This window comes from Prunus mume, linkage group LG2, assembly GCF_029339155.1.
Source record: "Prunus mume cultivar Tortuosa linkage group LG2, ASM2933915v1, whole genome shotgun sequence".
NCBI lineage: Eukaryota > Viridiplantae > Streptophyta > Magnoliopsida > Rosales > Rosaceae > Prunus > Prunus mume.
This window is the reverse complement of record NC_142699.1, coordinates 519658-532664: the sequence shown is the minus strand read 5'-3', so window position 1 is coordinate 532664 and position 13007 is coordinate 519658. Positions and strand designations below refer to the sequence as shown.

Below are 13007 nucleotides of genomic sequence, written 5' to 3'. Positions count from 1 at the left end.
AATATGATGAACAAGATGAACAACATGAGCTTAGTTCAATGATATAATGTCAATAACACCTTTGTCCATAGCCAATTTCGAACGAAAAAATAAACTCCAATAAATATATATATTTCACTTACGTAACTAGTAAACAATCAAATAATAATAACCATACATAATCTTCATACTACCAAAAAAGAGATATATAATCTCCACAAAAGTCTTTATCCATGACCATACTTTGTTTTCTGATGAATGTGAAAAGAGAAGATAGAAGAAGAAGAAGAAGAAGAAAGATAGATAGAATGCCTTTCATAGCACAAGGCGTTGCTGCTGCTTATGAGAGGTTGTGTCTGCAACGCTAAGGTGAAAAAGAAGTTGGAGCGTCTTGGAACTTCTTGGCGTGAGTTTTTTTTTTTTTTTTTAAGGATTTTGGGTGTTTTAGAATTATGGTAAAGTGGTAAGGGTATTTTTGGAAGTTATTACAAGAAAATAGGAATGAGAATTGTATCAACTACTCCTCCCTAGTTGATCTGATACCTAGTTTTGAGGGAATGTGATTACGGATTTTGAGGTGGGGCCCACTTATTTTTTAATTCCTGATTACAAGTAAACGCAAGGGAAGTCAGGAATGGAAATCATTCCCTTTTCTCCCATACCCATTACTGTTACGTAAACATGTCCTTCCTCCCTAAATTTTATCTAAAAAGATGGTTTAAGAAATCCATTGAGGATGTTTATAATCCACAATCTTTACTTATCTTCCTTTATTAATTGTATGTAATACGAACCACAAGCGATATGGGATGCACAAACCTTAAGGAATCAGAAAATGCTTGAATAGGAGCTTAAATGCTGTGTAAAACGTTTGTACATATTCCCAATGTCTTTCCTTCTCTTTAAGCAATGTTGTTTGTTTTCCTTCTTTTATTTTGAGATGTTTGATTATGAGGGACTTGTAGAATATCAAGACCACTTTTTTTTTTTATTATGTAAAAAGTGGGATTAAAAGAAGATGATGGGTGATGGTGAAATGGATTAGGTGTGATAACTCATGATATATTCTTATAACGTAGTTTAGGTATTTGCAAATGCATTCAATTCAAGGCTCTGTATTTTCTACATGATCAAAAAGCTAGCAAGCTTAATTGATAAGGTTGCCTTTTGGGGTTCAGAACCTTACTGTTAGTTGAAATTCAGAGTTTTGGGAATAATCTGTCCTACCTTTTCTCATTCATCAATAAGGCATATATACAACCCTACTAATACCATAATTACAGGAAGATAAATAAGGTAAGTTAGACTTTTTCCTAATTCTCTATCAATTACATAATTATCGCAACACTCCCCCGAGTTGGTGCATATATAGATGTCACACATGCCCAACTTGCTAAATTTTTTTGAAAACAATTGATTTGATACTGTTTTGGTAAGGACATCAGCCAGTTGATCCTCTTATCGAATCTTGGGCAATTCTATATCTTTGCTTCCAATTTCTCCTTGATCAAAAAATTTGTCAACCTTCACGTGTTTTGTTATGTCATGTTGAACTGGATTGTGAGCGATATCACACGCGGCCTTGTTGTCACAATACAATCGAATCAGCAGTCTCGACGAATACTCCAAATCTTGCAAGAGTTGTCTTAGCATAACACTTCACAATTCCCAAGTCCCATGCCTCGGCTTCTGCACTTGAGCTTGTAACAACATTATGCTTCTTACTTCTCCATGTAACAAGATTACCACCTACAAAGGTGAAGTACCTAGAAGTGGATCGTCTGTTATCTATTGAACCAACTCAATCAGCATCAGTATACGCTTCAACTTTGTGATGATCATCACTCTTGGAAAACATAATTCCTTTTCCAGAAGAAGACTTCAAATACCTCAAAATTCGCATTACTGCACTTGTTCTCCAGGATTATGCATAAACTGGCTAACAATACTCAAATCATAGGCAAGGTCCGACCTTGTGTGTGCCAAGTACATTAATCTCCCTACAAGTCTTGGGTATCTTCCTTTATCAGCAAGCACTTGATGAGGATCAATACACAACTTCAATCCTTCCTCCACTAGAGAATCAGCTAATTGACACGCTGACATGCTAGTTATGTAACACCCCGACTCCAAATTTAATTCCTATTTAAATTATTTAAGTAAAATTTCGAATTTACCCTTGGGGTAGGGGTATTTTGGTCATTTTCTTATTCGGGAAGAGTTTGGGGCAGTTACTAGAATTTTTGGTTTGGTCGTGCTGAGACGAATCCGTAGACATGTGGTAGGCTTGAATCGGAGTTGTAACGAAGATTTGGCGACCAAAATAAGTTCAGTGGTAAACTTGTAATTATTTTGAAAAGAATTAGGGTAAAAATCTGATTTTTCACTTTCTATCTCTCTCTTCACGCGCACAGCTCTCTCTCCTTTCTCTCTCCCTGACTCGATCTCTCTCCCCAACTCGATCTCTCTCCCTCCATTCGTTTTTCTCACAGCCGCCACCCTCCAAGACTACCGCCGCTGCAATCAACGACTGCCTCGAGACCGGTCTCGTTTGAACCGCCACCTCTCCCTCGTCCTTTCCCAAACAGTCTCAGCCACCACCGTCCACTGTGCTTGCCGGAATCAATCGAAAACAAACCGATTTTGACAGAATTTCTCACCGCTCCATCTCTCTCCTCCGACCACCAATTCCGACGAGTAAGGTATGGTTTCTCATCTATTTTTCGAGCTCTAGCTTTCTGTTGCATAGGTAAGGATCGATTTGTTGTTTAGAATCCCGATTTCGAAATCCAGGTTTTCGCCGGATTTCAAAGTGAAATTCCGGCCGGTTGCCGTCCAAATTAGACCTCCCGTAGTTGAATAAAATGATCCTTTCCTCGAGAAGTATCTAGGATAGGAAGGGTGAATGGTGTTGTGGAGTATTTTCCGTTGCCAAAAATTACTCTACACACCCAAGCGCTGCCGGCGCGTGGGCAAGGGTGGCAAGGTCAAGTTTGGTGCTGTTGTAATCCTTGTGTTGTCATCTAGCACGAGGCTTTTGGGAGCTCACTGGTTTCGGATTCATGGGAACTCCGAAGTTAAGTGACTTGGGGCTAGAGTAATCCCAGGATAGGTGACCCATTGGGAAGTTGCTCGTGAGCTCCCAGAAACAAAATCGTGAGGGCAGAAAGAGGGGCCCAAAGCGGACAATATCGCGCTACGGCTGAGCCGATCCCGGGCAGTGTGACAAGTTTCTCCCAACAAATATAAGGCATACTTTTGTTGGCAAAGAAAAATTCATTTCACAAACCGAGATACTTCAATCCTAAGAAAATATTTTAAAGAACCAAGATCTTTCATTTCAAACTCAATAGATAAATGACTTTGCAGTGCCTTCCTTTCTTCTGGATCATTTAAAGGGAATATTGTAGGAATGGTGTTGTGTAAAGATTTCTAAAAACTCTACAACCAAACTTTGAGAGTATAAATCACCTAGCACGCCATATCTAGTACGAAATCAAAGTAAGAGTAGAAGCATTAAATAAACTAGGGATTCATGCAAGTCTCATTTGGTTCCAATATTTATAAGTCTATGAAAGTGTGCACCAAAGACTCTCTAAATCCTATTTGAGAGAAAGATAAGATGTTCATATCCTTGGAGCGAATGTTGAAACCAAGAATGGTGTTCAAGTAGAGGGAGTGGTCCCTTTGTTGTTGGTTCTCCCTTTAATGTTGATTCTCCACCTCGTAGCTCTCCAAATGGGTACAAAGATATGCACCTCCCTAAAGCTCTTCATCAAGAATTGCATGGGATGAAAGAATGAGTAGACAACAAGAATTCTAGAGTTGATCGCGTTCAGTGGACTCTATCTTCTATAGAGCCCCTACACATCTGTCTCAGTGTCTCTACACGAATGACTTGAGACTAGTCATCCTCCCAATTAAGCAGACATAATGTGTACCAATCTTTGCGGGTCACCATTGTCCAATTGGTGATCCTATGACCATGAACATTTTAGGATATGATATTTATATGTATGGAAAGGTCTCGTGCATCTAACTTCTTTAGACCACTTTCCATTTATATCTTAATCCATGGACTTGTTACTTTGTGTATGTTATGTATTTAAAGCAATGTTCTTGCTCTTTTACTATTATATATTATTTCCTTAGAATTATTCATTTTATATTGGTTTCTAGGGCATATATCTAATATCATTCCCTGTAACCACCATATCATCCATGTATACAATAAGTGCAGTGATCTTACCATGATGTCTCTTGAAAAACAAGGTGTGATATGAGTTGCTCTAACAATAGCCAAAAGATATCTTAGACTTCGTGAATCTTCCAAACTAAGCTCTAGGAGATTGTTTTAATTCATACAATGACTTCTTCAACCGACACACCTTCCCACGATGCATTCCTGGTATTAGACATTTAGGGGAGATCAATATAGTAGGGGTGGGCATTCAAACCGGAAAACCAGAAATTCGAGCCGAACTGCACCGAAAAAAGGGGAAAAAATCGAGTTGACCAAAAAGTCAACAATTGGTCAAAAACAGAACCGAACCAGTTTGGACTGGTTTTGGATCCAGTTCTATGTCTTCAAAAATTGGACCGGGCCAAACCGAACCGGTCAAATTAAAAAATATATAATTTCAATATTTATTTATATTCAATGCTATATTTTTAATCTCATAACTAATATTTATCCTAGTTCAATTTCAAAACATCTCTCTTTTCTAGCTTTTATATTTATTTTTATATGAAGTTCAATAATTTATTAATTTTCAAGTGAATAACATAAAATTTTAATTGAAATTTTAATTAAAAAATAATTTGAAAAAAATAATTTTAAGTGGAAAGGAAGAGGGAACGAGAGAGGAGGAGGAGGAGTGGCCAGTGTGCGGCTACGTCAATCTTTTCTCTATGGTTTTAAATTTGGGGTTCCATAATAAGCAAAGCAACACGATTATTTATACATGCTTCATGCATTCTTCCCAAAGAAAACATATATTATGCAGCTTTATTTTAAGAACAATTATAGATAAAGTAACTCATGTCAAGAGACCCAAAGAAAAAAAAAAAAAACTACTACACACATTAAAATATCTTGTACAAATTGATGTTAGTTGTAATAGTCTGAGCAAGTAGTTATACGCTATGATCACGAACAACATCCCTCATCCACCCAAGCTTCAATCTTATTGATCAGATGAACCCGATCAATAAAACCCTTCCAGTGTGTCCTAAGAATTTCGTCCACATTCTCAATAGTTTTCATCTTAGTATATTTCCTATAATGTTCATAGATGTTTCGCATGAATCTTAAAAGCTGCGACGGACAACGATCATATGAGATACTGATTTCAGACTCAAATATATCACACAAAAACTTAGCCCAGTTATCCTTGTCTTTGTCTTCGTACCAATCATAGAAATCTTGAAATTCATCACCGTTGTTCAACTCCTGGTTTATAGTAAATAGATGATTATCATTATAAATACTTGTAACATATTTCAACCTTCCACGAGGAGTCAATAAAAAGGGGTGGTTCTTCAATTTCTCAACATAGTCATTATAGCTGAAAAGGGAAAAAAACAACACATAAACACACAAACAACAACATATATTTCACCAAAAAATAATGTTCAAAAGAACTCACCTTAAGTTTAATTTTGCAGCATCGTCAAAACATTGAAGAAATGTATCACGCTCAGGCCAATTAGTAAAATCAGGTGCCAGCAAATCCTGCAGAGTGTCCCTGAAGTCATTGAAATCCTGCATTTTCTTTGAATATCGGGCATGTGCACTACTACAGCCGTCCAAACAACCACCGATGTTATATATTTTCATTTGGTCCCCAACAACAACATAATTTTCATATCGATTCAACGAACCGTGAAAAAGCCCACAATAGTGAATTTGAACAATTGCTTCTATTAAATCTTTGCCAAATCATGAAATACATTAGTTAACATCCATAATTTTATTTTTTTGGACGAAAGTTAACATCCATAAATTAATTAATAGCACTGAAACAAAAATACTATTACGCTCACCGTATTGTACCACGCCAGAAATCAGATAGACAATTACTTCCAACTATCAAATTGAACTTTGTAGGATCAAAGTTGCCTACCCATTCAGAGAGTGTCTTATCAAACTTGTCATAACACAAGCTCCACCAACCCTTCTCCATATCACTTTCAGCCTCACTGCATTCATCATTAAATGATTTCTGTTTGGAAAATGCATACATCCATGCGCGAAGAATACTTTTATTAGATACTTTAATGTTCAACCTAAAAATTTCTTCAACACTCAATTTAGTTCCAGCCTTAGCATCCATATTCACAAATGTCACATGCATTCCACCTCGTCTATCTTCCTTGAAAAACATCTCACCCTGATAATATTGTTTCTCGCTAGCATAATCAATATGAAAATTGTAAAAGTTAATACAAGAATCCAATACAATGTCTTTTGACTTATTGTTGCACCATTGTTTTTTAATGTAAACAATGTAATCATCATCAATTAAATCACAATCAACCTCCATTTCCTGAAAATTTAAGATTAAAAAAAAAAAATCAGATTATTTGATTTCAGTGTTGCATCAAAAGGAAAAACATCACTTAGATCCTAAGCATGTTGTTAACAATAATGATAATTGATATTGGGTACTAAACAAACGGGTAACACTAGGAATTTTAAAACGGGAAACCAAATAGAGTAAAGCGGTCATACACCTACACCTACTAAAATAGAAAAGTAAGTTCCCTGTTTTCTCTCAGAAAAAAAAAGAAAAACAGAAAAACAGAAAAGAAAAGAAAAGAAAAGAGTTTCCCGTATTTTATTTGGCTAAAAATAAAAAAGGTTCCTGTTTCTTCCTTCATAAAAATAATATTTAATAAAAGTTTCCTGCTTGTTCCTTAAAATAAAAATATTTTTTTTAAAAAGTTTCCTGCTCCTATCAAGATTAATTAGGCCATTATTTGAATACATGACTTTACGGATGAATGAAAGAGCATATTGATCAATTGAATTAATTCCAGGCTTTAGCTTATATTTCATACCCACAACCAACCCTAAATTCCCGTTTGCCTCAATTTAGCATTCAAGATTATGGCCGCAGCAGCCTCCAGTCAAGACCATGTCTCGACGATGGCATCACTCCAGGATGAGCTCCTGGGTAAGATATCGAAGATCCAGAAATCTCTGCCCAAGATATTGGAGATGGAGAACTCTCTGAGCGAACTGGGACAGATATGGGAGATGGAGAAATCGTTGGGCGAACTGGGCAAGATATCAAAGATGGAGAAATCTCTAGCCGCGCTGAAGAAATTAATATCGGAGAAGCTTGACCTACTACGCCCCGTCAGTCGCAAACATGGGGCCGTTCGTCCTTACCCAAGGTCAGTGCATGGCTTACTAGTGGATTTCGTCTTCTTCATTTTTGTTTCCCATTTGCATCGCTGTTTTTTATATATATTATATAATATAAAATATTTATCTTGCTATGTTGATTGTATAGCTTTGGCTTCATTCATTAATTCTCTCTAGGTCTGGAAGTTTTTTGGAAAGATTAATTTGACTTGTTTTGTATATCTCTCTTCTCTGTCCAGCTTGCCCATGGTTGAGAATGCATCAACGACGGTAAATCAGGGGGAAGATAGATCTTTGTTTTTAATGGTAACTTTCAATAGGGGCAAATACACTAATGCCATATATGAAGTTAAATTCAGATTTGGAGGAGAAGTTGATGATATGGGTGCACGAGTAGCACGTGTAGCCAAGTTCAGTGGTTCCACCCATTTGGGTGCAAGGATTTTCGACCGCTCCCAACTATATGTGTTTTCAAGGGAGGGTTGGGATAAACCTTGCGTTAAGTCATTTGGAGGGTATATCTTTGATACGAAAACTAGGGCATTAGATCACTTAACACCTTCTACCGTACAGTTTAAGCAACATGGAATAGTTGTGTCGGCATATGGCACACTTTATTTTCTTGAAGCCAAAACGGACTTCGTACAAGGCCCAGCCTTATTCTTTGGGAAATACAACCCTGATAAGAAGGATTGGGTGCAAATGCCTTCGTTTCCATTTTCTCATAGTTTTCGTATGGGGGTAATTGGTTATGCCGTTGGTTTTGGCGTTATTTTGTATATATTGTCCGACTTGCACAGAAACTTTGATGTCCTTGCTTTTCATGTGGGTAGAAAGAATTGGAAACGAGTGGAAATTGGCACTTGTACTCCTTTCCGAGGGAGGGCCGTGATTGTAGGCAAGACTATCTATGCCTTACATGTGTTTCAGGTGGGGGCGATCATAGCATACTCCTTGGAGATTAAAGAAGATGATGACGGTGGTATTGAATATTCACTAGTCCAGCTATCTGAATTAAAAGGCCTTGACATTGCAGATCCGCCATCACAATTTGATGGACTTGTAACCGACTATTTGGTTCATCTGGGAAACCAAGACTTCGTTCATTTTAAGACTGGCACTAACGAAGAATGTGATAAGGTGCAAGATCTTTGTATCACCACATTTCAAATTGTTCAAGGAGGAAGAAGACAAATGGTCGAGACCTTACATTCAACTGTTCTTCCTATGAAAATCAATGTTCGTAATTGGTTCACGCTTACGCTCGGCTTTACTCCGTAAGTTTTCTTCACATTTCTCGTGTTTTCATCAATAACATTAATCTATACGTTGGATTTTATTGTTTACGATGATTACGACTCTCAGAGAATGCGGGGATTATGAACCCGAAGAAGGTAAGAGTGCAGCCAGCATGAAGCAGCCAAAACAAGAAGATGACACCACTTTGGATGAGAATTCTTTGATGCATGAGGTAAAAGAAATGTGTTTACATGAAATTGATTTTTTTTTTAATTTGTTTAATGACCATGAATCAAGAGACTCAATTGTTTGCATGCCTATAAGTGTTTTTATTAGCATTTGGATCTAGTTTCTCACATAATATAATTGGGTTTTGCAGGAAGAAGCCAAACATGAAGTAGCCTTAATGCATCATGAAAAAGGAAACCAGAAAAAACCCAAGAATGCAAGCGGAATAATTAAAAACAGAAGAAAAAGAAAAAGCGGATGGAAGGAGGGATTACATGTAACCAAAAAGAAGAAGTGGGATTACAGGTAGACTGTAATCTTGACTCTTTGATTAGATAGTATGGAGGCATTTTACTGCCATCTTGGCCCCCTAATTGATATTGCTATCTTTTGTTTTTGTTAAGGACATTTGAATTAATGATCCAATTTATGTTAAGGATTCAATTTAATTAATCAAACTTTCTTTATCATGAGTGATATGATACATCTCATTTGATCTCTCTAGTTCTATTTTCTTTTAAAACATTCACAAAACGAGTGCGAAAATAAGACATGGTATGTGATGTGTGTTGCCTTTTGCGTTGCATAGAAGAATGAAGATGTATGCACAGGTTTCATCTTGGCTACTCAAGAAAATGACATTATAAAAAGTTATGTCTCCTAAGTCCTCCCAACCAATAAGCCTTTGTTGTAATAAAAGGGACCAGTACTTAATTACAAATGAGGATTATTTGACTAAAAGACAGCCCAGGACAAAAATAAATAAAATTAATTCATTTATAGGGAACTAAACAGATGTGCTAATAATCCTATCACTATGTCTATAATTTTTTTTCTTTGAAAAAAAAGGAAGGAACTAATATAATTTATAATAATCAATTCACTACTAGCATGTAATGTAATATGAACGTCCTAACATTTTTTACCAAAAACAAAAAAGTCCTAACATAAAAGCAAACATGAGCTTTATGGCTCGTTTGGGAGTGCTTCTTTCCGAAGCGCTTATGCCAATAACGCTTATGTTAGTAGCGCTTATGACATAAGTGCTTCTACAAAGAAGCAGTTTGTCATTTGGATGTCACATTTAAAAGTACTTTTATACTACATAAAAGTGTTTTTGATATTTTGTTGAGTGTTTGGTTGACACAGTAAAAACGCTTTATAGCAATGGCAACCCTTCCCAGTATAATCTCTCACAAAGCCATTTATGTTTTCCATTAATGCATCCGTCTTTTTCCTTTTCATTCAATTTCAATCAAAATATATGGAAAGTATATATGTGCTGAAATTTGAAAGTAGTGAGCGACGGAGGCAACAAAGAGACAAACAAGCCATAAATTTAAGCAAAAGGGAAAACACCATGACAGTGTGAAAAGCTCTGTCTTTTGTCTCTCTATCTGTATGAAAAGCTCTGTCTTTTGTCTCTCTATCTGTATGAAAAGCTCAAGTGGGTTCTGTCTTTCTGGGTTGCTTGCTCCTTTCTCTTTATTTCCTTCTTTTCTGTCTTGGGTTGTTGTGCTTTTAGTATATTTCAAGGCTGAAGAAGCTAAACTGAAGCTGTTTATTGATGGGAAGATAATAGATGCATGCAGATATGATCACAACGTTTTTCAAGGCTTTGTGTTTATATAGGGAGTTTTCTTTTGGGATTTTTTCAAAGTTCTGGCTTAGTCTGGAAGTTTGGGAACTGGAAAGGGTGGAAAAAGGTCTGAGAAGAAGAAGGCAGAAGAAGAAGAAGGGTGTTGCTAAAGGGTGCTAAGGTTGAAGCTTCGTTGCCGACCAGAGTTAACAGTGTGTGTGTGAGAGATGGAATAGAAGCTGTGTTTTTGTCTGATAAGTTTTGGCGTCTGTTGGGCTTTTCGCGGGTAGCGTTTTAATTTTAAGGGCTTGTCCAATATAGATCCCTACATTTTCTATTTCCTAGACATATACCCATCACTCTATAAATCTATGTGTAAAACCCAATTTCAAATTTAAATGATTAGTAGGATATAAGAGGTCATAGTATTTCTATGTTTTTACATCATTGCCACCAAACTTCATATTTTATTTATAATTTATTTCAAGCATTTCATTAACTGTCATAATTGTAATTAATATACTCCCTATTAATAGCATATCAATCACCCCATTTCTTTTAGTTGTCATTCCCTCTCACATCTCGCCCCCTAAAATTACAAAAAAACAAAAAAAAAAAAAACTGTAAATTACATATCCAATAATGTACCTATGAAAAATATAATATAAATATATACATATAAAATATAGCTATATTATTTACCAAAAAAAAAAATTAATAAAGTTAGTTACTTTGTATTTGCATATATTTTTCATAATTAAAAATAGCTACGCAATAATTTATATAAAATATAGGTACATTATTTACCCACATGTAAATTATTTTACAATATACCTGTAAATGTGTATAGGTACATTATTTGGAATAGATAATTATGTACACTTTTCATACTAGGTAAATTATGTTTTTCATAAAACAAACAAGTAATAGGTACATTATTTTTTCAACATAATTAGTATGTACAGTTTTATTCATAAACAATTATAAAGTGGATTATTAGTCATGTATAATTCATAAAAAGAAAATAACATAAACATTTTATTAAACAAACCGATTACCTAAATTTGAATTTATTTTTAAATTTTTTTAAAAATGTTTCAAAGTTAATTCCTACATCCATTATAACCATTTAGAGATCTTTCCAAATTCAACATCTGTCATTATATACAATCCAATTAAAAACTGTTTTCATATTGATTCCTACATTAATATACAAAATGCAATAATGACTTAGTTGGGAGTATTTTTGGAATCTGAAAAGTACAATAAATCAGATTTTATGCTTAATTAGGTAACTTGCTGAGTTGGATCCTAGTCATGGGTTTTTACTTATACAAATTGGGTATTATTTATAGGAACAAAAAGTGAAGGGTTTTAGGTACGGCAAATTGAATTTGAAGGGTATAAGCCAAATTTACTATAATTTTAATAGGAGAGAAAAAAAAAAAGAGAGGGTATTTTGGCATTAAAAAAAATTAAATATGGGTAATTTCGGCATTTTAAAAGTTTCATTAAAGAGAGCCAAGTGCTTCCCGTGTTTTTGTCTTGCAGCGCTTTTAAGAAGAAGCACCTCTCAAGTGCTTCTTCCAAAACCACTCCAAGTGCTTTTGGATCTCACCCAAAGCGCTTTTGCAATTTTTGCCAAACACTACTTTTAAAAGATAGAAGAGCTTTTCACCTATTTAGAAGCGTTTTTCGCTGCTCCAAAAGCACTCCCAAATGAGCCTTAATAAACCGTGTCTGCCTGTCCATTTATGAAAATCATCAATCTTGGTCCAAGCCCAAGCCCCAAGCCCATATGGGCTAGGGTCGTGTTTGTATTGGGCCACTAAAGAGGCTGAGATGGACAAACCCCAAATTTGACTTTATGTATTGCAAATTTTTTTTTTTTTGGTAATTTTTTTTACAATTTCATTTAAATCTTTTTTACAATTATGCATATACTAACAAGATTTATTATTTGTTGAAAAAGGTGGTCAATAAATTTCTTTAAAGCACATTTAAATAGAAAATGACTAGATTATTGTATGGATTTTAAAAATTAAAACTTGAAAAACAAAATTATTATTTTATATATAAAGAAGACATTAAATTTTAATACATATTATTAGAGAAAAGAAATAGACTTGAATTTAAGATATAAATGTGATAATAATATGTATTATTTTTCTCTAAAACAAATGTAATTTAATAAATGGGCTTTAAACTCACCGGTCCATTAGGTTTTGGGCCAGTCGGCCCAGTGGGCCTAATTACCTTGTCTCAGCATGTCCCAAATATACAAGTCATGCCGTGTTGTGCCTTGCTTAAGCGGGCTGTATTCGTGCCGTGTCGTGCCGGGCCAGCCATGTTCGTTTAACACCTCTACCTCAAGTGTAAGGATAACTGCTCTTAACAGCTTGAGCAAATATATAAATAGTTATATTTTCATAATAACAAATTGAATTGAGGAGTTTGGACATTAGAGACAGTCTAACAAATGTACCTAAGGTGTGTTTGTGCCTAATAAAACACGGTCATGAACTGATTGAAGGGACTTCCTTTCGGCCCTAGCGCCTGCCGTTTCGTCAAGCATTTCGCCTCCTAAGAGCAAAAGAAAAGCTGCAAAGG

General features: G+C 35.4%; 1 protein-coding gene across 1 annotated transcript; it reads left to right on the top strand.

The window, feature by feature from the left end:
• Positions 1-6917: 6917 nt before the first annotated feature.
• LOC103318980 (uncharacterized) lies at positions 6918-9267 on the top strand. The gene is made up of 4 exons (XM_089046647.1): positions 6918-7380; positions 7591-8628; positions 8717-8822; positions 8970-9267. The coding sequence occupies exons 1-4, from the start codon at positions 7091-7093 to the stop codon at positions 9126-9128; spliced, it is 1593 nt and encodes a 530-aa protein (XP_088902773.1). The 5' UTR covers positions 6918-7090; the 3' UTR covers positions 9129-9267.
• Positions 9268-13007: the final 3740 nt, after the last annotated feature.

Bases quoted from the DNA above. Each gene is read 5' to 3' on its own strand.
- LOC103318980 (XM_089046647.1), top strand. From the start codon at position 7,091: ATGGCCGCAGCAGCCTCCAGTCAAGACCATGTCTCGACGATGGCATCA. The intron at 8,629-8,716 runs GTAAGTTTTCTT...TACGACTCTCAG, and splicing joins CTTACGCTCGGCTTTACTCC to AGAATGCGGGGATTATGAAC. The intron at 8,823-8,969 runs GTAAAAGAAATG...TGGGTTTTGCAG, and splicing joins AGAATTCTTTGATGCATGAG to GAAGAAGCCAAACATGAAGT.